Below are 24,416 nucleotides of genomic sequence, written 5' to 3' on the forward strand. Positions count from 1 at the left end.
CAGATATTTTATTTCAGCTTTATCCCTTCCTCCTCACCCCCCACCCTACAATCCCAATAAGCAGTAACTTTTAGAATACTCTTATTCTTCCCACAATTTCCTCTACTCCCCACCATAAGATCTTTGGAATGTCTTTACTTCCTCAGCTATAACATTTTCAATTCTCACAATCAATCAACTCCTAAAATATCTCTTACATAATCTCCCTTCTATTTCAAGATTCTTTATTTAGCACTTAATATTACATATTCCATAACATAACTTACAGAAAAGAAGGTAGCATCTGTTCTGACATCTCTATTTCCACCACCTCAGGAAAATAAATGTGTCTGCCCACCTGTTTTCTTCCTTCTTGGTCTCTTAGGAATCAGAGGAATTGGAGTATCCTCATACTGGCCTTGACTGAGCTTCCTTGGGGTCTCTTCAGCATTCTAAATGCCAAGTGTTTCCCAGGATCTACTACTTTCCAGTTCTGTTCCTGTGCTCTGACACCTCTCTGCTGCTTCCCTCATTGAGGGGAGAAAGAACCCCACGCCCATTCTTTCCTCCAGGACACAACCAAGCCCAAGAGTTGACAGAGCCCCAGCATCCTAGAAAGACCATCAACATTTGAATTTCAAAAAGCAAACAGCTTTGGGGCGCCTGGGTGGCTCACTGGGTTAAAGCCTCTTCTTTTAGCTCAGGTCATGATCTCAGGGTCCTGGGATCGAGCCCCGCATCCGACTCTCTGCTCAGCAGGGAGCCTGCTTCCCTTCCTCTCTCTGCCTGTCTCTCTGCCTACTTGTGATCTGTCTGTCTGTCAAATGAATAAATAAAATCCTTAAAAAAAAAGTGAACAGCTTTGAGATAGTAGTAAAAGGGACTGGAGCATGTTCACAAAAGCCCTTCCAAATGGGCAGAGGACATGAACAGACATTTCTGCAAAGAAGACATCCAGATGGCCAACAGACACATGAAAAAGTGCTCCATATCACTCGGCATTAGGGAAATACAAATCAAAACCACAATGAGATATCACCTCACACCAGTCAGAATGGCTAAAATCAACAAGTCAGGAAATGACAGATGCTGGCGAGGATGTGGAGAAAGGGGAACCCTCCTACACTGTTGGTGGGAATGCAAGCTGGTGCAGCCACTCTGGAAAACAGCATGGAGGTTCCTCAGAATGTTGAAAATAGAACTGCCCAAATTAAATTTATTAATTTAATTAATTTATTTATTTTTTAATTTATTAAAGTAAATACAAAAAAGAATATCATTATAAGTAAAGGAAAATGATCAACTTTGGTTTAAAAAAATTTTCCCTGTCACACAGATGTCTCAGTTCCTACTAATAGATTCTCCTCAACTGAGATAAACTTGGAATATTTTAATGAAAGAGAACTCCCTCCAATTAGATGGCCTATGGCAGAGAGCCCTTTCATCTTGGGTCAGAGTGATATGGTTCATATATACAATGGAATAATTACTCAACAATCAGAAAGGGTGAATACCCACCATTTGAATTGTCATGGATGGACCTGGAGAGGATTATACCAAGTGAAATAAGTCAAACAGAGAAAGACAATTTTCATATATATGGTTTCACTCATAGTGGAACATAAGGAATAGCACAGAGGACCACAGTGGAAGGGAGAGAAAGCTGAACGGGAAGAAATCAGAGAACCAAACAAACCATGAGAGACTTTGGAATCCAGGAACTAAACTGAGAGTTACAGAAGGGGGGAGGGTAACCGAAGGCACCTGTTGTGATGAGCACTGGGTGTTATACACAACTAATGAATCATTGAACACTACATCAAAAACTAACCATATGTTGGCCAACTGAACATAATAAAAATCATGGAAAACACCAAAAAAATTTTCCCAGTAATAAACCAGATAAACAAAGAAAAAGATGGACAGACGACCATAGTGACCCATGTACAATGACAGGCCTGAAAATTGTAATCCCCTCCAAGGATCCCATCTCTTCTTCATGATAGGCTTGGTTAACTATAATAATCCAGGCAAACCAACACACATTTTCCATTTTGCCCTGACCTGTAATTGGTACTGACGCAGAAGTTACTAGTGGTGCATAAACAATGACTCTTAGAACACTGAAAAAATAAAATAAAATTTAAAAAAAAAAAAGATGTTGTTAGTGGCCAGGAATACCTTAACAGACAAAGAATAAAGTCCAAAAATTCGCACCACAGAATTAGCAACATTATTGGAAATTGATAGACTTTTCTGGCCATTCTGCTGGCACTTTGTGGGAACTCAAAAACAAGTTTGTTGAATTAATGATTCACTACACTTTATACCATGTTTCCTAGGTTATAGCTAGATTTTCTCATCAACATGGAGTATTATTTTGCTGGGGGAGAAAAAACACTTTTCTTTTTGGAAACTAAATGACAAGAATTAATCACTTTTCTTCCCTGAGCACAATATATTGGAAATGTTGGAATATTAGTTGTATTCAGGAAATAATTATGCTTACTGTCATTCAAGCTGTCATCCTTCCTCTTCTTTTTTTTTTATTTTTTAAGATTTTTTATTTATTTATTTGACAGACAGAGATCACAAGTAGGCAGAGAGGCAGGCAGAGAGAGAGACAGAGAGAGAGAGAGGGAAGCAGGCTCCCTGTGGAGCAGAGAGCCCGATGCGGGGCTCGATCCCAGCACCCTGAGATCATGACCTGAGCCGAAGGCAGCGGCTTAACCCACTGAGCCACCCAGGCGCCCCACCTCTTCTACCTTCTTATGAAGAATGTAGCAAAAAATTAAATTTTCGTGTGTGTTTGTGTGTGTGTGTGTTTGTGTGTGTGTATAGTATGAAACCAGCTCTTTTTTTATATTGAGGTTGTAATTGACATATAACATTTTATTAGTTCAGACTTATAACATGATTCAATATATATATTATAATATTACAATATATGTATATGTGTATATATATATATATCAAAATGATCACAATTGACACCCATCACTATATACAGTTACAGTTTTTTTTGTTGTGATGAGAACTTTTAAGATCTACTCTCTTAGCAGCTTTCAAATATTATTTCAATATTAACTATAGTTATCATACTGTATGTTATATCCCCAACACTTACTTTAAACTGAAAGTGTGTACCTGCAAAAGGTTAAATTTTCTAAAGCAAATAAATACTAAGTTTTTCTGCTCTATGTAACATATTTTCTTGGTCTCACTGTCATGTTTCCATCCAATTTATTCCTTGTCTTTACAGTAAAAGGTAAAGTTGATCTGGAAAAGCTGATGAATGAAGTAAAATCTTTCTGGGGTGAGTAAAACATTACTAAGACAATTCTAACCTTGTTATATTTTGATTAGTGTTTTCCTAATATTATATCATAAATTTATTAATGTTGATATTTTACATATTTTAATGAAATATTTATATTCAACTTTACTTCTACATTTGATTTTGAATTATCTAGGGTTTGGCTGTAAAAGTCAGTGGTAAGGGGTGCCTGGGTGGCTCAGTTGGTTAAGCATCTGCCTTTAGCTCAGGTCATGAGCCCCACATGGGTCTCCCTGCTCAATGGGGAATCTGCTTCTCTCTCTCCCTCCGCCCTTTCCCCCAATTCGTACTTGTGCTTTCTCTCTCTTCTTTCACACTCTCTCTCAAGTAAATAAATAAAATCTTTAATAAATAAATAAATAAATAAATAAGTGGTGATACTTAAGTCATAAATTCTATTTTCTGTATTTCCTACCAGTGTTATACTGACCTTAACTAGTGTTTAAATCAGAGGTTTAACAAATTGGCTATCCATGAATTGAGTCCAGCCTGCAGTCAAGTTTATAAGATTTGGCAACACTAGCCCTATATTCCCTCACAACAGTAACTGGTATATTGTCTCGTTGGACAAGGCATGTGTTATCTAGTTCACCATAGCTAGTTTCACTAATTTCTTCTATCTTCAGCCTCCTACAATCTTGAGTTAATAACTGCTGGCTTAAATCACCAAATGTGGGTAGGCACAGAATATAGGAAGAGGAATATTTTTAGAAAATTAAGTTGATAAAATTGCTTTAAATAATAATCACATGATTCCGTATTTTAAAAAAAGGCTAGGTATCCTAAATTACTGGCCAATTATATAACCTGATTTTCTTTTATGGTATCTTGCCATTAGTCTTAGGAGACCATTCAATGGAGAATCAAGAAGTAGATTCTGCCTCATTATCCTTAAACACTATTAGAATATGTGAGAATATGAAAATTAGAATGGCATTCTTTAAACCAGCTTTTCATTATTTTGGATCATTATAATATCCTAAAATTGTCATGCATCAATAATTCATTTTTCTTTCAAAGGAGGCAAAGTAGATACTAGTAAACTTGGAAGTGTTTTGGAAAACTGGGGGATTGAGCTCACACCTAATGAACTTTCGAATTTGGTGAAGACACTGCCACTTGATGGTAAGTCTTACGGGTGCTATAAGCCTAGTTCTGTGGAATTGTTTCCACATGTGAAAAATGACAAAATAGTTGCAAATAACATCCAGTGCTCATCACAACACATGCCCTCCTTAATACCCACATAATGAATCACTGGACACTACATCAAAAACTGATGATGTGCCCTATGCTGGCTAACTGAGCATTAAAAAAAAAGAGGCGCGCGGCTCAACAACTCATGGGCGGCGGCGGCTCCTTGGGCGCGGCACGGTGGTGACTGAGCTGCGAGTCTGGCGGGCATGCACCGAGCCCCAGTCGGGTCTCCGTGTGCCCCACCCCAGGCTTCGCACCCCTGATGCTGCGCGGGTGCTGAGCCTGCCCCGGCCGGGATGATGGTGAAGTATTTCCTGGGCCAAAGTGTGCAGCGGAGTTCCTGGGACCAAGTGTTTGCTGCCTTTTGGCAGCGGTACCCGAATCCCTATAGCAAATGTGTCGACGGAAGACAGTGCACCGGGAAGTGACCCTGACCAGAAACTCCTGTCCTGGCATCTCCTGACCAAGACCAACAGGATGCCCAGCTGGGCCGAAGGGACTGTTTCCTGCCAATGTCGCTCACTCGGTGTACATCCTGGAGGATTCTATTGTGGACCCACAGAACCAGACCATGACCGCCTTCACCTGGAACATCAACAGGCCCGGCTGATGGTGGTGGAGGATCGATGTGTTTACTGTGTGAACTCTGATGACTGCGGCTGGACCGAAATCCGCCGGGAAGCCTGGGTCTCCTCTAGCTCATTTGGTGTCTCCAGAGCTGTCCAGGAGTTTGGTCCTGCCCAGATCAAAAGCAATGTGACCAAGACTATGAAGGGCTTTGAGTACATCATGGCCAAGCTGCAGGGTGAGGCCCCGTCCAAAACCCTCGTTGAAACAGCCAAGGAAGCCAAGGAGCAGGTGAAGGAGATGGCACTGGCAGCTACAGAGAAGGTTAAGGACCTTGTCAGCAAGGCAGCCACCAAGAAGCAGCAGCAGCACCAGCAGCAGCACTTCGTGTAGCGAGCCCAGGCCATGGCACGGTAGGACACCTGACCATCAGGCTCAAGTCCCTCTGCCTGTCCCCCTTGTACTTTATTATTAAAAGTCAACTTCCAGCCCTTTCTGCTATCTGGGTGGGTTCGGGCTGGGTGTCCTGTTTGGCCCACATCTGGCACAGGGAGGGGCGGGGGCCTGCCCGGTCCCAGACAGTCCACTGGTACAGGGCTAGGAAGCGTCAGACTGTAAGCTCCATGAGAGCAGGGACCTTTGTCGTGCTCTCTGATGTGTCCCAAGTACCTGAAACAGTATCTAGCACATAACAGGCACTCAATAAATAGTTCTTGAATTCAAAAAAAGAAAGAAAGAAAGAAAGAAGAGAAAAATTACAAATTAAAATGAAAAATGTTTTTAAAATATTAAAAAGTTAATGCAAATACAAAGAAAAATTTCATCACTTTGGATTTTGATTTAAAAATCGTCAGTCTAATCTGAAAGGGCACATGCACCGGAATGTTTATAGCAGCAATGTCCACAATAGCCAAACTATGGAAAGAACCTAGATGTCCATCAACAGATGAATGGATCAAGAAGATGTGGTATATACACAATGGAATACTATGCAGCCATCAAAAGAAATGAAATCTTGCCATTTGCAACAACGTGGATGGAACTAGAGGGTATCATGCTTAGCGAAATAAGTCAATCGGAGAAAGACAACTATAATATGATCTCCCTGATATGAGGAAGTGGTGCTGCAACATGGGGGGTTAAGGGGGTAGGAGAAGAATAAATGAAACAAGATGGGATTGGGAGGGAGACAAACCATAAGTGACTCTTAATCTCACAAAACAAACTGAGGGTTGCTGGGGGGAGGGGGTGTGGGAGAAGGGGGGTGGGGTTATGGACATTGGGGAGGGTAGGTGCTATGGTGAGTGCTGTGAAGTGTGTAAACCTGGCGATTCACAGACCTGTACCCCTGGAGATAAAAATATATGTTTATAAAAAATAAATAAATTAATTAATTAAATTAAATTTAAATTTAAATTAAAAAAAAATCGTCAGTCTAACCCATTTAAATTATAAGTTGCTATCAAAGGCAAAGTGCATTACTCAGCCCCCAGGCTGCTGATCAGCTGGATTTGTTTTTTTTAAAAAGAAAAAAAAGGATTTTTTAAAAAGATAAAGAAGAGAAGGATAAAGGCATTCAGTTTTCCCAGCACCAGCTAATAATGTAGCTATGTGTGTTTCTGCAGCATCAAATATATAGTTTGCCGACAAGTGGGTAATTTTGTGCATTGAGAAAAAGCCACAATTCTTTACTTCATTAGATTAAATAAAACCAAAAAAATTATCAAAAATGCTTTTTAATCCAATAACCCAAAGATAACCATTATTAATATTTGGTACACTTCCTTCTAGTGCTCAGTAGATGATAGATTAATAGATAATATGTGTATATTGATTTACTTATAATTCTCACCTCTTCACAATATTAACATGTATATTTATCACAGAAACCTTGATGATGAAGGTAAGTGAAAATAAAACCATCTCTATTCCCAACTAAAAGCAATAACTACTATGAGAATTTTGATGTATATTTTTTTTCTAGCTCTCCATCTATGAATATATATTCTTTTTTTATTTGGCAATTTTGTGAATAAATCTTTGCAAATATTCCAAAATTTTTCAAGATAAATTCCTTAAGTAGAGTTGTAAAATGGAAGATATTTTGTTTGTTTTCTCACATATCATTCCAGAATATTGTAATTTGATCTCCCACAAACAATATTTTAGGATGTTATTTTCTCTACATTCTCAATACAGTGGGGGGAGAGCATCTCATGATTATGATTTGCAATTCACTCCTTTACTATTAAGAGTGAACATTTTGGTATGTCTATTTATCTATTTGCATTTGAAATATTCCTTATGCAAAGATTTTAAATTCTTCCTGATATTAAAAGATGTGTATTTATACGGTGGCTACCTGAACATAATAGAAATAAATAAATAAAGTGTGCTATCTTTCTGACTCCATTTTCAAAATATCTCATTTTTTTATAGCTGATGGAAAAGTGTATCAAAAAAGGTTGATGAAGGGCATAAAGTCTCTCAAACGTGAGTAAGAAGCACAGGGAAAGGACTGACTCTGAAACCTTTATTTGTGTTGTTAAAACATGAATCATCCTTTCCTATGTAATTGTATTTATTTATGCTTTCTTCAGTAAATCTTAATTTTCCCACATAAACCAAGTAGTTTCTTGCACTAAGATTTGGCAGGAAGTATTAAACTTTCTTGGATTTTCCTAACTCAACCCCAGAGAAACAAGATTAAAACACAAAGCAAAAGGTGAAGAAGGAACATTGTCAGATAATGATTTCAATCAGAAGCAGAGGCAAATAATTTGAAAGTGCAGACAACAAAAGTAACTCCTGTTTTATAGAATATTATGTCAGTCACCTCTAGCTCTTGTTTTTCAAAATCCTAATAGAAAATTGAGGAGAATTTTTATTTTCCTATTCCTGAGCAAAACTAGGTTTTTGGTGTTTGTCTTGAAAACCTTAATAATACTAAGAGATGGGTGAAATGTTTTTTTATTGGAATAAAACACATGCTTGATGAAAAGGAATAATAACAGCAGAGTGAATGCATGGTCCAGTTTTAGAAACATTCATTTTTACTATATTCCTTTTCTGCTCCTTACTTAGAAGGTGATGTTGATGTCAACAAGCTGGACACTCTTTTAGAAAACATGGGAATCAGCATCAAAGAAAAAGAGTTCATGGATCTGATAGGAAGACTGCCAGAGGCTGGTAAGCACATAACTGTACTTTTTAAGGGGTACTGCTTGTTTTCATCTTTACTGAGATGTAATTGGCATATAACATTGTGTAAGTTTAAGTACAACCTGTTGATTTGACATACTTGCATATTGCAAAATGATTACTGCCATAGCTAACACCTCTGTGACATTACATAATTATCTGTTTTTTAATGGTGAAAACATTTAAGATCTACTCTTAGGAACTTTCAAGTATATAATACAGTGTTGTTAACTATAATCACCATTCTGTATTATATTCTCAGAATTCATTCACACTCAAAACGGGAGTTTATACCCCTTACCTAACATCGCTCCATTTTCCCACCTCCTCCCTCAGCCCCTAACAGTGACCATTCTACTCTGTTTCTATGACCTCAGTGTTTGCTTTTGTTATTTTTTGAAGTTTTATTTATTTGAGAGCAGGGAAGTGCAGAAAGGGAAGGAGAGAGAGTCTTAAGCAGACTCCACACTGAGCTTGATCCCACCACCCTGAGATTACAACCTGAGTCGAAACTAAGAGTCAAATGCTCAACCAGCAGTGGTACGTACACACCCTGAGTTCAGCATTTTTAGATTCCACATATAGTCTCTCTCCATCTAACTTATTTCACTTACCATAATATCCTCAAAGTTTATCCATGTTGTCACAAATGGCAAGATTTCTTTTTTTCTCATGGCTGAGTAATTTTCTATTGTATATAGTATACCACATCTTCTTTACCCATTCATTCACTGACAGACATATAACTTAACTATTGTGATTAACATTACAGTGAACATGGGAGTATAGATACCTTTTTGAATTCTATTTCAAAGTGGGCTTTTAAATTTTATGCTGTGTTATGGGATTAATGGATCATATTGTAGTTCTATCTTTAATTTCTTAAGGAACCTCTATTCTGTTTTCCACAGTGACTGCACCAATTTTTATTCCCATCAACGAAGAGCAAGGGCTTCCTCTCCTCTACATCCCCACCAGCATTTGTTATCTCTTATCTTTCTGATGAAAGCCATTCTAATAAGTATGAAGTGATATCTCATTGTGGTTTTAATTTGCATTAATTTGCATTTCCCTGATAATGAGTGATAATACCTATTGGCCACTTGTGTGTGTTCTTTGGAAAGATGGCTATTCAGTTCCTCTACCCATCCTTTAATTGGATTGGGGGGTGGGGGAAGTTTGGTATTGAGTGTATGAATTCCTTATATGTTTTGATCTCAATCCCTTATCAGATATATGGTTTGCAAATATTTTCTCTCCTTTTGTAAGTTGCACTTTCACTTTATTGATTGTTTCTGTTGCTATACAGACTTTTTGTTTGGTGTAGTCCCACTTACTAATGTTTTCTTTTGCTTGTGCTTTTGGTGTCATAACTAGAAGAATAACTCAAGGCTCATGCCAAGAAGATATGTTTTCCTCTGGAAATTTTGTTTGGGGTCCTACATTTAAGTCTTTCATTCAAGTTTATGTTTTTGAGTGGTATAAGATAGTGGGACAATTTCATTCTTTTGCCTGTGGTTATTCAGTTTTCCCAACACCATTGAAGAGACTGTCCTTTCCCTATTGAGTATTCTTGGCTGCCTTAATAGTTGACAGTATGTGTGGGGTTTTATTTCTGGGCTCTTGATTATGTTCTGCTGGCCCATGTATCTACTTTTATACTGTGCCATACTGTTTGATTAACTTTGTAGTATAGTTTGAGGGGGAGGAGTTAGGCAGTGGAGGATTAGGGAGATCTTAAGCATGTCTCATCCCTCGAATATGGCTAGATAGTTATCAGATCATTCTGAATACCCAAGAAAATCAGTCAGAGGTCTAAGAGGATGAAAAACTACAAGTCTACAAGCAAAAAAGTGACCACCTTTTGGAAGATTCTTTTAACAAGCAGACCAAAACACAAGCAGAATCTAGTTTTGTTTTTGTTGTTGGGTTTTTTATTTTGTCTTTTTCTTTCTTCTTTTCTTTTCTGGACAAAATGATGAGATGGAGAAATTCACTCCAAAAGAAAGTACAGGAGGTAGTACAACTAGGGATTTAATCAGTATAGATATAAGTAAGATGTCTTAACTAGAATTTAAAACAATGATTACAAGGACATTAGCCAGACTTTAAAAAAAGCATAGAAGACACTAGAGAGACCCTTACTGCAGAGACAAAAGAACGAAAATCTAGTCAGGACGAAAATTAAATTAAAATGCTATAACCAAGATGCAATCCCAAGTGGAGGCCATAAAAGTGAGGATGGACAAAGCAGAATTGCAAATCAGTAATATAGAAGATAAAATTATGGGGGGAAATGAAGCTGAAAAGAAGAGGGAAAGAAAGGCAATGACCAAAAGGTGGACTTAGGGAACTCAGTGACTTATTAAAATGTATTAAAATGTATATCATAGGAGTCCCAGAAGATGAAAAGAGAGAAAGGGGGACAAGTTTTATTTGCACAAATTATCACTGAAAACTTCCCTAACCTGAGGAAGGACATAGACATCAAAATCCAAAGAGCACAGAGAACACCCATTAAATTCAACAAAAGCCGATCATTGCCAAGGCATATCATAATCAAATTCACAAAATACACAGATAAGGAAAGATTCCTGAAAGCAGAAAGAGACAATGACTTTAACCTACAAGGGAAGACAAGACAGGTTTGCAGCAAATCTGTCTACTGAAAGCTGGCAGAGCAGAAGAGAGTGGAAGGAAATGTTCAGCATGCTAAATGGGGGAAATAGGCAGCCAAGAATTCTTAACCAGCAAGACTGTCATTCAGAATAGAAAGAAAGAGTTTCCCAAACAAACAAAAACTAAAGGAGTTCATGACCATTAAACCAGCCCTGCAAGAAATTTTAAGGGGGGTTCTCTAGGGTGAAAATAAAAAGACCAATAGCAACAAAGACTAGAAAGGACCAGAAAGCATCACCAGAAACACCAGCTCTACAGGTAACACAATGGCACTAAATTCATATCTTTCAACAATCACTCTATAGTATCATTTGAAATCAAGAAGGGTAATGCCTCCAGCTTTGTTCTTTCTCAGTATTGCTTTGACTATTCAGGGTCTTTTGTGGTTCCATATAAACTTAAGGATTTTTTTCCTATGTCTGTGAAAAACTACCATTGGAATTTATATAGGAATTTGATTGAATCTATAAATAACTTTTGGTAATACAGACATCTTAACAATATTAATTTTTCTGACCCATGAATGTAAGCTATAATTCCATTTGTTTTTTTTAATTTCTTTCATCATGGTTTTATAGTTTTCATAGATCTTTTACCTCCTTATTTAAATTTATTTCCAAGTATTTTGTTGTTTCTTTATGCCATTGTGAGTGGTATTATTTTCTTTATATCTTTTTCAGATATAAAGTTTATAGAAATGCAACTGATTTCTGTATGCTGATTTTGTATACTGCAACTTTACTGAATTCATTGATTAGTTCTGACACTTTTTTGGTGGAGTCTTTAGGATTTTCTACATTTAAGATCATATCATCTGCAAACAAAGACAATTATGCTTCTTCCTTTCCTATTTGGATGTCTTTTTTTTTTTTTTCTTGTCTGATTGCTCTGGCTTGGACTTCTAGTCCTATGTTGAATAGGAGTGGTGAGAATGGGTACTCTTGTTCATAGGCTTACTTTTTTTGTAGGCTTTTCTTTCTCCCTTCAAACTAGGGGGTTAAGTGAGTATTTTTTACTGAAACAGTAAAGCTAGATATTGTTTCATGAACCTTCATAATCAATTGTGTGTGTGTGTGTGTTTAGAGTTCCTAGTGTGACTTACAGTAAAAAATTTGAAAATCACTGGCTTAGGGGTTCGTGGGTGGCTCAGTGGGTTAAGCCTCTGCTTTCGGCTCAGGTCATGATCTCAGGGTCCTGGGATGAAGCCCTGAGTCGGGCTCTCTGCTCAGCAGAAAGCCTGCTCCCCCCACCCCCGCCTGCCTGTCTGCCTACTTGTGATCTCTCTCTCTGTCAAATAAATAAATAAAACCTGAAAAAAATCACTGGCTTAAATCATAGTAATATAACAGTTCTATTTTCAAAGTATTGTTCTTTCTACACTCTTCCTGGCTGATTCCAATTAATCATATGTATTTAAGATTTCAAATCATTTATCTCAAACCTATAATTATTTCATGCATTTCGGGCTAGGAAAGTAAGGTCTTTTTATGTAGCATAATGGGGGCAAGTATTTGATCAGATACTCTAAAAACCCCATTAGAGTAAGGAATAATAAAAATGATATATATGTATTATGCATGTTTTCTTTCCATGAAAAAAGGGGACTACATTTTAGCTTAATGTAGCCATACTATTTGAAGATTTTCTTGTGCAAAAATACTCCTTTGTCATCTGAAATACACTCTCATTTTCAGTTTCTCTTAAGTGGAGCAAAGTACTTTTTTTAGAAGTTGAGCAGAAATTTCTGTCAGAATCCATCTAGATTTTCATTCTTTCCCCAGTCTTTTTTTTTTAATTTATTTTTTATTTATTTTCAGCATAACAGTATCATTATTTTTTCACCACATCCAGTGCTCCATTCAATCCGTGCCCTCTATAATATCCACTACCTGGTACCCCAACCTTCCACCCCCCGACCACTTCAAACCCCTCAGATTGTTTTTTAGAGTCCATAGTCTAGTCTTTTTTTTTAATTTTTTATTTTTTATAAACATATATTTTTATCCTCAGGGGTACAGGTCTGTGAATCACCAGGTTTACACACTTCACAGCACTCACCAAAGCACATACCCTCCCCAATGTCCATAATCCCACCCCCTTCTCCCAAACCCCCTCCCCCCAGCAACCCTCAGTTTGTTTTGTGAGATTAAGAGTCACTTATGGTTTGTCTCCCTCCCATTCCCATCTTGTTTCATTTATTCTTCTGATTAGGAATTTGATTGAATCTATAAATAACTTTTGGTAATACAGACATCTTAACAATATTAATTTAAGCCCCCATGTTGTATCACCACTTCCTCATATCAGGGAGATCATATGATAGTTGTCTTTCTCTGCTTGACTTATTTCGTTAGGCATGATACACTCTAGTTCCATTCATGTTGTCGCAAATGGTAAGATTTTATTTCTTTTGATGGCTGCATAGTATTCCATTGTGTATATATACCACATCTTCTTGATCCATTCATCTGTTGATGGACATCTAGGTCCTTTCCATAGTTTGGCTATTGTGGACATTGCTGCTATAAATATTTGGGTGCACGTGCCCCTTTGGATCACTACGTTTGTATCTTTAGGGTAAATACCCAATAGTGCAATTGCTGGGTCATAGGGCAGTTCTATTTTCAACATTTTGAGGAACCTCCATGCTGTTTTCCAGAGTGGCTGCACCAGCTTGCATTCCCACCAACAGTGGAGGAGGGTTCCCCTTTCTCCGCATCCTCGCCAGCATCTGTCATTTCCTGACTTGTTGATTTTAGACAAGATCGGGCGCGTTCAGGGTGGTATGGCCGTAGACTGACTTGTTGATTTTAGCCATTCTGACTGGTGTGAGGTGATATCTCATTGTGGTTTTGATTTGTATTTCCCTGATGCCGAGTGATATGGAGCACTTTTTCATGTGTCTGTTGGCCATCTGGATGTCTTCTTTGCAGAAATGTCTGTTCATGTCCTCTGCCCATTTCTTGATTGGATTATTTGTTCTTTGGTTGTTGAGTTTACTAAGTTCTTTATAGTCTAATCTTTTTACAGTTATTTATCCACACCAAATTCAGCTTTACATAAAATTCTCAAATCATTCAAATTTGCTTTTATGGTAATAACTCCCTTTTCCATTTATAGTTCATCAGTTTATATAATGATTAAATTATCAATTTAATAAGTACAACTCTTTATAAACAAACCTGGAAACAAGCTCAACAACTTAACCCATAGGAACACAAATGTGTTGGCTTACTAAAAGTATAGCTTTTGTTTTTCATAAGTATAGCATGCCATCAGCATCAGTATGAATGTTTTACAGTAGAAATAATGAATATAGTTCAGGCCATCAGGGTAGTTAAAGGGAGGTCAATTAAGAGATCTCCTATATCAACAAATCTCTGTTGAGATGTAGATTTCCCAATGGAAATCTGAATTCAACATATAAAAAGTAAACTATTTTCCCTGTTAAATTCCCAATTCTTTATTTTTTTTATTTTTCTGCCACTTTTATCCACCCACACTTCTTACCCATGAAATAATCCAGAAATTATCTTTAACTTCTCATGTTCCTTCATTTTTCCTCTTAAGAATATCCCCAATGGGGCGCCTGGGTGGCTGAGTGGGTTAAGCCGCTGCCTTCGGCTCAGGTCATGATCTCAGTGTCCTGGGATCGAGTCCCGCATGGGGCTCTCTGCTCAGCAGGGAGCCTGCTTCCCTCTCTCTCTCTGCCTGCCTCTCCATCTACTTGTGATTTCTCTCTGTCAAATAAATACATAAAATCTTAAAAAAAAAAAAAAGAATATCCCCAATCTATCTCTGTTTGCTATGCTACTCTTTTTTTTTTTTTTTTTTTTTTTTTTTTGCTATGCTACTCTTAATCCTCATCATTCTTTGCTTACACTACTACAGAAGGCTCCTGACTAGTATAACACCCACTGGTCCCATTGCCTTAAATTCATTCTACACACACTCACAAGATGACTTCACTAGAGTGAAAATCTGACCTTGTAATTCTTCCAGTTAAAACCTTTCAGTGACCCTTCACAACTTACATGCATTGAGTCTTGCAATATGCAACAGCATTGGCACTTTTATGATAAATTAATTTATTCATTCATGTGACAATACCTATTGAACACCTAACACCTAGCAGGCTCTGTTTCAGCCTTAGGAATACAGCCATAAATAAAACAAAATTAATGTAAATTTTGTGGAGCCGGGATTTTTACTTTTTTCTTTCACGGCTCTATTCCGACTCCAGGCAGTCTAAACCCAAGGTCTAAAATGTTAGCTCCAACCAATCTCTTTCAACTCATCTTTCCACTCCCTACATGGCATTTTTTCCCTCAAGCAAAATTTGAAAGCTTTTAGTTTACCACACACTGTGCTCTTCATTGCTCCTTTTCCTGGGATTCTTGGTCTTTCTCCAGTGAAAGAAAATAGCATAATACCATAAACAGTAGTTTTATTTTTATTAACATATAATGTATTATTTGTTTCAGAGGTACAGGTCTGTGATTCATCAGTATTACACAATTCACTGCACTCACCATAGCACATACCGTCCTCAGTGTCCATCACCTAAACATCTCATTCCTCCTAACTCCTACCCCTCCAGCAACCCTCAGTTTGTTTTCTGAGATTAAGAGTTTCTTATGGTTTAAACAATGGTTTTAAATGTATACCAATCATGTGTTATCAACCAATCCTAGAGAAACATGGAGTTAGAAATAGAATGAATCCAAAAGACTTGAGAGAACATTTTTCCTAAGAGAGACTTCATGATTCAAAGTGCCCCTGGGAGATAATGGAGCTATCTATTATTAAAATCCAAGAATTATAAATTTAAGAAGGACAAGATATAGTGAAAGCTTTCATCTGGACTCTACTTCATAATTTAAGTATTTTATGCTTTTTGCTTTTTTTTGGAGTTTGGATTACCAGTGTGTAAATTTTGTCTTAACTTATAGATAAAGGGAAGGTCAAACTAAATACATTGATGGAAGAATTGAGAACTGCTTTAGGTAAGTGAAAAATAACTTAATTCTTTACACAGTTTTAATGATATTTTCCACCATCCCTTTAGTCCCTTGTTAATTTCACCATTTTACCCCTTATTAATTAAACATTTTTATTAATTAACTAATTAAACATTTCTACCTGCTTTAATAATATGTGATTTTTTTAATAATCTGTGCTTTTGCAACAGAGGTACTAGGTCTTTGCATAAGACAGAAAATTTCAAGATTTAGGTTATAACTGAGATATTATATGTAGCCATAATTATTTGAATAAATCATCAACAATATAATTTCTTGGACAATGATATTAGCCTTACATTATCATATGTAGTATTTTCCTCTAACATTATAAAGACATGCCTTTTATTATAAATAACAGACAATGTTATATTTTTAAGTCTGATATTAACTCTGCATAATATAAGAGGTGACCTTAGGTCTTTGTTGTTCTCGTAGCAATGGAAGATGGCACTGTACAGACATTTTGTTTTGTTTTTCATAATTTATATTCATTTGATATTCTCTTATAGCCATGGCAACAGCCTTTTCTTAATAATGTGGGAATGTTTTTATTCTTCATTCCACCTTTTGATCCTCACTCAACCAAAAGCACAGGCAAGGTCATCAAGAACTGTCCAGACCTTCACTATTATAGATTTTCCTTCAGAGGAGCTGACATCTGAATGTCAGGATAATTTTATACTGGTTTTGTCTTTGAATCATTTGTTTAATTATTTGTTCATACACTGGCTACACAGAAGCATTTTTTTTTTTTTACACAGAAGCATTTAAGACTCTGAAAAGCAGACTTCAAATAGCTGTGAGACAAACAAAACTAGCTGAAGGTATTATAAGAAGGAAATGGAAAGCACTCTAGAATCATGGTCCAGTATTTCTCAGGCCTGAAAGAAGCAGTTCCTATAATGCCTTAAGTCTATTTTACATACCCAAGTTGTCTTTTCTTAGATAAATTAGATCTGTAGTGTGTATTGAAATACAATATGCATTATTTAAAAAGGTGCGCACCCTCCTGTAGTCGGTCAAAAGAAAATTCAAAGCAATTCTGTTGTTTATCTAGGAAATTTTAACTGGCTTATTGTACTGAATGATAGGGTGTGAACTATATTATATGCTAAGTCAATTACAAATTTTTTTATTACTATGGATAAAATACATTATACTTAGGAATCTCTTCCACCAGATATTATTTATTTCCCCAGAAAAGTTTTTATCCCTTTGGACTAAGAAGACAGGATCCACTGAGAACATTGGAAAGCCATACACAATTCATACACATAAATTTTCAATTAGCCCTACAGTAATTCTTTAAATTGATTTTCTAGTAAAAGACTGAGTTATAGAGTTAGTATTGTCCTAACTCTAGCAAAGTGATTGTCTCTAGTAAAACTTAAACCTCAGTAAGTTATTGGTAGAAGTAAGGGAGATCATGATAGGCTAAGTCAGAAGTGTATAATACTAAATAATAAAAAGAAAAGATATGACAAAAATAATGAATAAAAATACATGAAAAATACACAAAGCACTGACAGTCAGTGTATTCTTATTCTCACGTTCTTGGATGGAAGCTCTCTACTTCATGCAGTTTTCCACTTGTTCTGAGGATCTTGGACCTTGGGTCCACAGGTGACTTATATGAACCACCTGCTTCCTGGACACTCTGTGGAACCTCAATTTAAGTCTCTAATATAATTTTGCAATTCTGATAATATCTCTTCCATTTTTCCAGAAGTTTTGGTGTTCAAAATACAGTGAAGTTTTAAATGATGGACAATTATTATTATATATTATACAATTATTACTATATATTATATAATTCTTGTATAATTATTAATAATTACAAAAATGAAGAATATTGCCCTGTAATTGAACAGATAAGATGGAATGCTCTAAATAGGTAGCAGGATATCCAAAGTTTGTTGGCCAGTATGAGTGCTATGGATTTTTGATGAAAGAGTGTTTCAACCCATCCAGAAAATAAACATAATATTATTAGTATATATTCATAACTCAGAGAGAAGCAACTATATAAAATCCATTCAGATATGCCCAGAGGGTTCCTTAGAGTGTGATTCTAATCCAGGGCTCAAAGTTACAGATTTTCCATAATTATTTTGATTTCAGATGAGGCATAAATACCAATTCATACTCTCTAGTATAATATAAAATATCTTAATCAGTGTTTAATAATGTGGAAAATATGATCCTATAGTGATGGGATGTTTTATGTAAGATTCTGGCAAATGTCAATTTGAAATATTATCTGATGCAACCAGATAGCAATCTTGGCTTTGCCAGATCTTACCCTTATGGATATTATAACCTGACCATTCCAATTATTTCTTTACAAAATTGAGGTCAAATTTTGTGCTTCTATAATGGAGTCTTTGAATCTGATCCTATACTTGTTTTTCTTATCTATAAAAGGTCCTTCAAAAAGAATGTTAATTTTTAAAAAATGAGAAGATAAACCACAGGCTGGCAGGAAATATTTGCAAAACACATATCTGATAAGGGGCTTATATCAAAAATATTCAAAGAATTCTTAAAACTCAACAATGAGGAAACAAGCTAATTAAAAAGTGAGCAAAAGCTCTGAATATTCAGCTCACCAAAGAAGATATACAAATGGCGGATAAGGATATGAAAAGATGTTCAACATCACATGTCATTAGAGAATTGCAAATTAAAATAATGAGAGAGCACTACACACCTATTAAAATGGCCAGCAAGAGGAATGCAAAATGGTACAGTCACTTTGGAAGACAATTTGGCAGTTTCTTACAAGGCTAAACCTACTCTTTTCATAAGATCTAATAACCACAAATTAGGTATTTACCCAAATAAGTTGAAAACATGTGAACACAAAACCTGCACACAAATGTTTGTAGCAGCTTTATTTATAATTGCCAAAATTTTCAAGCAAATAAGATGTCCTTGAATAGAAGAATGGATAAACAAACTTTGTATAACCATATAATGAAATATTATTCAGTGGTTAAAAAGAAATGAGCTATCAATCTGTGGAAAGATGTGGAAAAGTCAGTGGTTGCCAGGAGTTTGGGGGGTGGCATAGGTAGCATAGGTGGCATAGGCATAGGGAGGCATAGGGAGATGAGTTATAAGGGCCACAACAGAACTGTAGGTCAGTGAAATTATTCCGTATGTTACCGTAATGGTGACTACATAACATTGCATTTCTCAAAACCCATACTACTATATGATACAAAGAGTGAACACCAAAGACATAGCTTGGATCAGTAAGAAGAAAATATATAGGAAGCTTCTAGAAGAATCCATGTGCAGACTTCCTATGCTCTCCTTCTTATGAGGGGTTACACGTAACATACCTTACTTCCAGCAGCAAAAATGTAGTTATACACGGATGCCCTGGAAAGCCTGTTGGAGTCTCAGTCCCCAAGGTTTTTTTTTTTAGGGCTATTCACATAGGCACCCTCTGCCTATCAGCTATCAATATACCAGACTCCGGGAAGAAAAACAGGTATTCACCAGAAATCACATTGTTTGCACAAGTTTAGGCACAGTGAATTAGCGTTTTCAGTTGGTATTAGAGGAAACATTCTGAAATCCAAGTTCCCAGATACCAGCCAAGTACAAATAGCAGGCAGTCTCTTCTAAAGGTAGCAGCCTCAGGCCTGCTATGTTAACTCTTTTCTGTGCAGTCTATTTAGTAAGATCTGCTGAAGCATTATCTCTAGTCATTATACCATCTGTTTTACTGTGGGCTTTTTTACCTTTAAGACAGCATTTCTTTGACCAAAATCAAAGCACCAAGTAATAATTACTATAAAAGTATATCATCTATCATTTAGTTTTACCAATTTGAAATCTCTAGAAAGGGCCATTTTTCAGTCACTTGAACCAACCTTATATCTGAAGGACTTATATCTTTCAAGAAAAACTAAACTAATTATTGCATCTTTAACCTACTATGGTCCCTTTTCACTATTAAGATAAGACCCATCAACAATATTAAGTCAGTGTGGGACTCGAATACCCAAAAGATCTGTTTAGGACATGGACACTTATTGAAATACAGAAATACAATTATGGAAATTATAATTATAGAAGTAGAAATCTTCTTCATAGGCTAAAGGTAATAGAGTCACTGATTGAGAGTGTTATACCAATGGATAATAGTATGGGGAGAAAGTAGCAATATTCCATAATTAGTAACTAATTGGTAAAAAAAAAATTGGATATTTTCAGTTAACAATAGAGATTGTAATTTTATATACTATCCTCAGATTTAAATATGATCTAAATTTAAGATTGAAGAAGCTTTGCCTAGCAATTTAGAAACTGCAATTGCTCTGAAGCAAAAAGGATATAGCCAAGGCTACTGATTTAAGGGATAAGCTGTAATAAGTAACGGGTCTTTTATTTATTTTTTAATTTAAAATAAATTTTATTAACACATAATATATTATTTGCCCCAGGGATACAGGTCTGTGAATTATCAGGCTTGCACATTTCACAGCACTCACCATAGCACATACCCTCCCCAATGTCCACAACCCATCCACCCCACCCAGCCACCCTCAGTTTGTTTTGGGAGATTAAGAATCTCTTGCAATGAGTCTTTTAATGAATACTATTGATACAATGTGCTAATGCTTCTGAAGCTTGGCCTAACCTCATGCACATCAGAATGAATCAGTCTGGGGTGCCTGGGTGGCTCAGTGGGTTGAAGCCTCTGCCTTCAGCTCCAGTCATGATCCAGGGTCCTGGGATCAAGCCCCACATCGGGCTCTCTGCTCAGCAGGGAGCTTGCTTCCCTCTCTCTCTCTGCCTACTTGTGATCTCTGTCTGTCAAATAAATAAATAAAATCTTAAAAAAAAAAAAAGGGAAGAATGAATCAGTCTGACTCCTGTCTTGAAGGATAAGGATACTCTTCTCAAAACAAAGAATTTCACGTAAAGAGCAGTTCATCGTTTAAAATTATTAAATATATACGGAAATGAAACACTATGAGTAAGATACCTGTCATGAACAACCTTTAGCAAAATCAGATCAGTGAAGATTTTAGATTTTGAAATTATCAGACCAAAAATTATTAAATAATCATGCTTAATTTAATTTAATAATTAAAAGAGAGGCTTGAGTACATTTGAGTAAAGAGCAAGCGGATTTGATAAAGAACCAAATAGACTTTGAGAAATGAAAATAATAAAAATTTAAAACATTTTAAGATTTTAACAGTAATTTATAAACAGCTGAAGAAACAACTAAGGAACTTAAGAAATTACAATGTATATAGCCAGAAAGACAAAGAAATGTAAACTATGAAAGAGAGGTTATGAGACACCAAGGATAGATAAGAAAATCTAACATATATCTAGAAATCCAGGAGGAAAAGATAAAGAGAGCAAAATAGAGCAATATTTGAAAAGAACTTCCCAGAACAAATAAATAGTGCCAATCTAAAGAAGCTAAATGACTCCTAAGCAGAATAAATAAAAAGAAATATCCATACTAGACATATACATTTGAAATATGCAACATACCTAATTTATTGATTGAAAGTTTAGGATTCTAGACAGTAAGCTTTCAGAGATTCACTTTCCACTGATTTAAACCAAAAAACTTAATTAAACCAAAATTGGTTTTCCTTTCTAAAGTTACAAAAGTATAAAACTATTTATAATAATCAAAAGATTACCATAAAAATAATACAAAACAAAAATTATTGGGGAAGCCCAAGACCCTATTTTTGGAACAATTTCTAATAAGCATCAACTATGTGCATTTATATATATATTATATTCATATAGGCATACAATCTAGGTACCTTTCTAGACTTATGTGCCTAATATTCTACTGCTCCTAACATTGTTATAATTTCAAACTATCAGGAAAACAACCTCCATTTCTATTTTGTGAAGGAAAGACCCAAATTATTAATGTTTTGTTTTTTTATTTATTTATATAATCACTCAAGGTGATAATTTTAATTTTTTGTTTGTTATAGAATACATGATTTTTAACTACCCATGAAGTTGTCTTAATGGCACATGAGTGAAAATATTGCTAGTTAACAGCATTTGATTGTAATAACTCACTATTTTTGTGTTCTTCGCAAATTCTTCTTCGTCACAATTTCTGACTTTTCTAGGTGAGCATATAGATGTCAGTGATGTATATGATGTTCTGAAAGACATGAAAGTGGAAGTCACAGACAAGGAATACTTTAATTTTGTAAAAACTCTACCACTTGATGGTAAGGATTTAAAATATACTGTGTATACTTCAAGGAGCTTTAGAATGCTTGACTGTAGGATTTTCTTCTAAAATGATACCAGATTGTTACCAGGTTGTTTTGTTTTCTTTTTTTAAAAAAAAAAAATCATTTTAAAAAATTTTTTTTTCTAGAATGCAACTTTCTTTTTAATTATTTGATTTTTGCCAAAGAAAATTTGGGTCATTTAGTTTTTATTATGGTGGGCAATAGCTCTCTCACTTAATCCTGCCAATAACGTATATTATTGTTGTTCTTGGTTCCATTAATACTCCTGAGAGTGGAAAGATATAGAAATGGAAGAATAAAGAGTGTAAGGAAAGAAACCAGCGATAAACGTTAATCAAATGAGATATATGCTTTATAAGTTTTAAGCCATAATCCTTGCCTTTAATGCAAGAGTGAATAAATTTGCCTCATTAAAATCTTTCTCCAAAGAAACTTTATTATTATTTGAGAATAAACCATGTAAATTTCAGAAAAATTATTAACAAGTCTATCTTTTTGAAATTATGGAGTTAGGGAAAGAATTGTAGGATACTTATTGTTTCGGTGACTCTCCCTTACTATTTTTCTCTCACCTGAATTATGCCTTTTCTTACAGCTGAAGGGAAGGTATACCAAAAAAGGTTGCTGGATGGTGTGAAGACTCTTAAAAGTGAGTGAGAAATATAATGAAAAAGCAGATAAATCTGAGATATTCTCTTATTTTTCATATACATTAATTTATTTTTATTACATTAAAAATTTTATGTATGTATTTTCTAATATTTATGGATATGTTATATGTGCCATAAAGTCCTGGAAAATTACCCAGCCCTTTTAGAACTTGTACTATGTTGATATGAACAAAAGATACAATCAAACAATGAGACTTTACATCTAGTTTTAATGCTGATCCTCCTTGTACACTTACTGGGCTTTAATGTCTTCATGTGTAAAGTTAGAACCATAATATACATGAACTAATAAGGAATTTTTCCACATCCTTGGTTGTTTTTATGATCTTTGTCTCTCCTAAGGAGGAAAGGTTGATATGAATAACCTGGACACATTTCTGAAAAATATGGGGATTGAGCTTTCACATAAAGAACTTGAAGATTTTTCACAAAACCTACCAGTTGATGGTGAGCATTGTACATAAAAATATATTCCCTTTAGGACAGCTTGGATTTGAGAGTATCAATAGAACAATGATAGTATTTACTACCAACAGGATATTTTTTTAAAAGATTTTATTTATTTATTTGAGAGAGAGCACAAACTGGGGGGAGGGTCCTGAGGAGGGGAAGAAGCAAGCTCCCCACTGAGCAGGGAGTCTGACTTAGGGCTCACTCCCAACACATCTGGATCGTGACCAGAGCTGAAGGCAGCCACTTAACTGGCTGAACCACCCAGACACCCCTCAACAGAACATTTTTAAAAGCATGTAGCTGAATGTAGGTCTCAAATGAAAGCATATCAGACTCCTCATTAACAGAGTATTCTATGAATAATGAAAATTAGTGAGAGTTCTGAAAAACCATTCTTAGGTCAAAGCAGGAAGAAGAAAAGAAAAATAGAATGTGAAACATTCAAAAGAAACATTAAACTGAGTAAAAGAACAGTCTATGATGAAGAATGATTAGACTTGGTTGTTCAGATATAGTCAGAAAGACTAGAAAGGGATAGAGGGAAACACAATAAGAATTTCAAGAGATATAATTGTGGATATGGAGTAAAATAATATTATTATAATAAGGTATTATGTATAACATGAAATTAAGATGTTAATTATATTAATAAATGAACATTTTTCCAAAGTAAAAGAAATAAATTACCAATATTGACCAAAGAAGAAGTGAAAAATATGAATAGGCCAATAATGACAGTTGAAAAAAACTATCAAATAATTACATCTGTCAATTTCCCACCAGCACCCCCCACTCTAACAAAGGGTAACAGACCCAGAGAGTTTTAAGAATAAATTCTTTCAGATCTTTAAGGAACTGTTTACTTTAATGCTTACTGATCCAGAGGACTCCAGTTTAAGATGATAAAGAAACCAAAATCTGTCTAGTTTTTCTTTCCTCCAATATCTAACAAAGTGAACAACAAGAACAAAAAAGTAAAAAATCAGCAAAGGAAATCATCACCAATCAAATAATAAAAGGAGGCCAGTCTAATGCCATAAAT

General features: G+C 35.6%; 1 protein-coding gene and 1 pseudogene across 6 annotated transcripts in view; both read left to right on the forward strand.

The window, feature by feature from the left end:
- EFCAB3 (EF-hand calcium binding domain 3) overlaps positions 1-24,416 on the forward strand; it is a 163,484-nt gene that overhangs the window by 23,254 nt on the left and 115,814 nt on the right. For all 5 annotated transcript variants that reach the window (XM_082706472.1, XM_082706474.1, XM_082706473.1 and 2 more), the window contains 8 exons: positions 3,242-3,295; positions 4,337-4,441; positions 7,520-7,573; positions 8,165-8,269; positions 15,913-15,966; positions 22,119-22,223; positions 22,846-22,899; positions 23,264-23,368. In XM_082706472.1, the coding sequence (XP_082562598.1) occupies positions 3,242-3,295; positions 4,337-4,441; positions 7,520-7,573; positions 8,165-8,269; positions 15,913-15,966; positions 22,119-22,223; positions 22,846-22,899; positions 23,264-23,368 (636 nt within the window). The remainder of the gene's footprint in view (positions 1-3,241; positions 3,296-4,336; positions 4,442-7,519; positions 7,574-8,164; positions 8,270-15,912; positions 15,967-22,118; positions 22,224-22,845; positions 22,900-23,263; positions 23,369-24,416) is intronic.
- On the forward strand, positions 4,676-5,609 carry LOC309851346 (PRELI domain-containing protein 1, mitochondrial pseudogene; annotated as a pseudogene). Its single transcript has one exon. The product of its transcript is annotated as a PRELI domain-containing protein 1, mitochondrial pseudogene (transcript).

This window comes from Mustela nivalis (assembly GCF_964662115.1).
Source record: "Mustela nivalis genome assembly, chromosome: 17".
In the NCBI taxonomy this organism is placed as follows: domain Eukaryota; kingdom Metazoa; phylum Chordata; class Mammalia; order Carnivora; family Mustelidae; genus Mustela; species Mustela nivalis.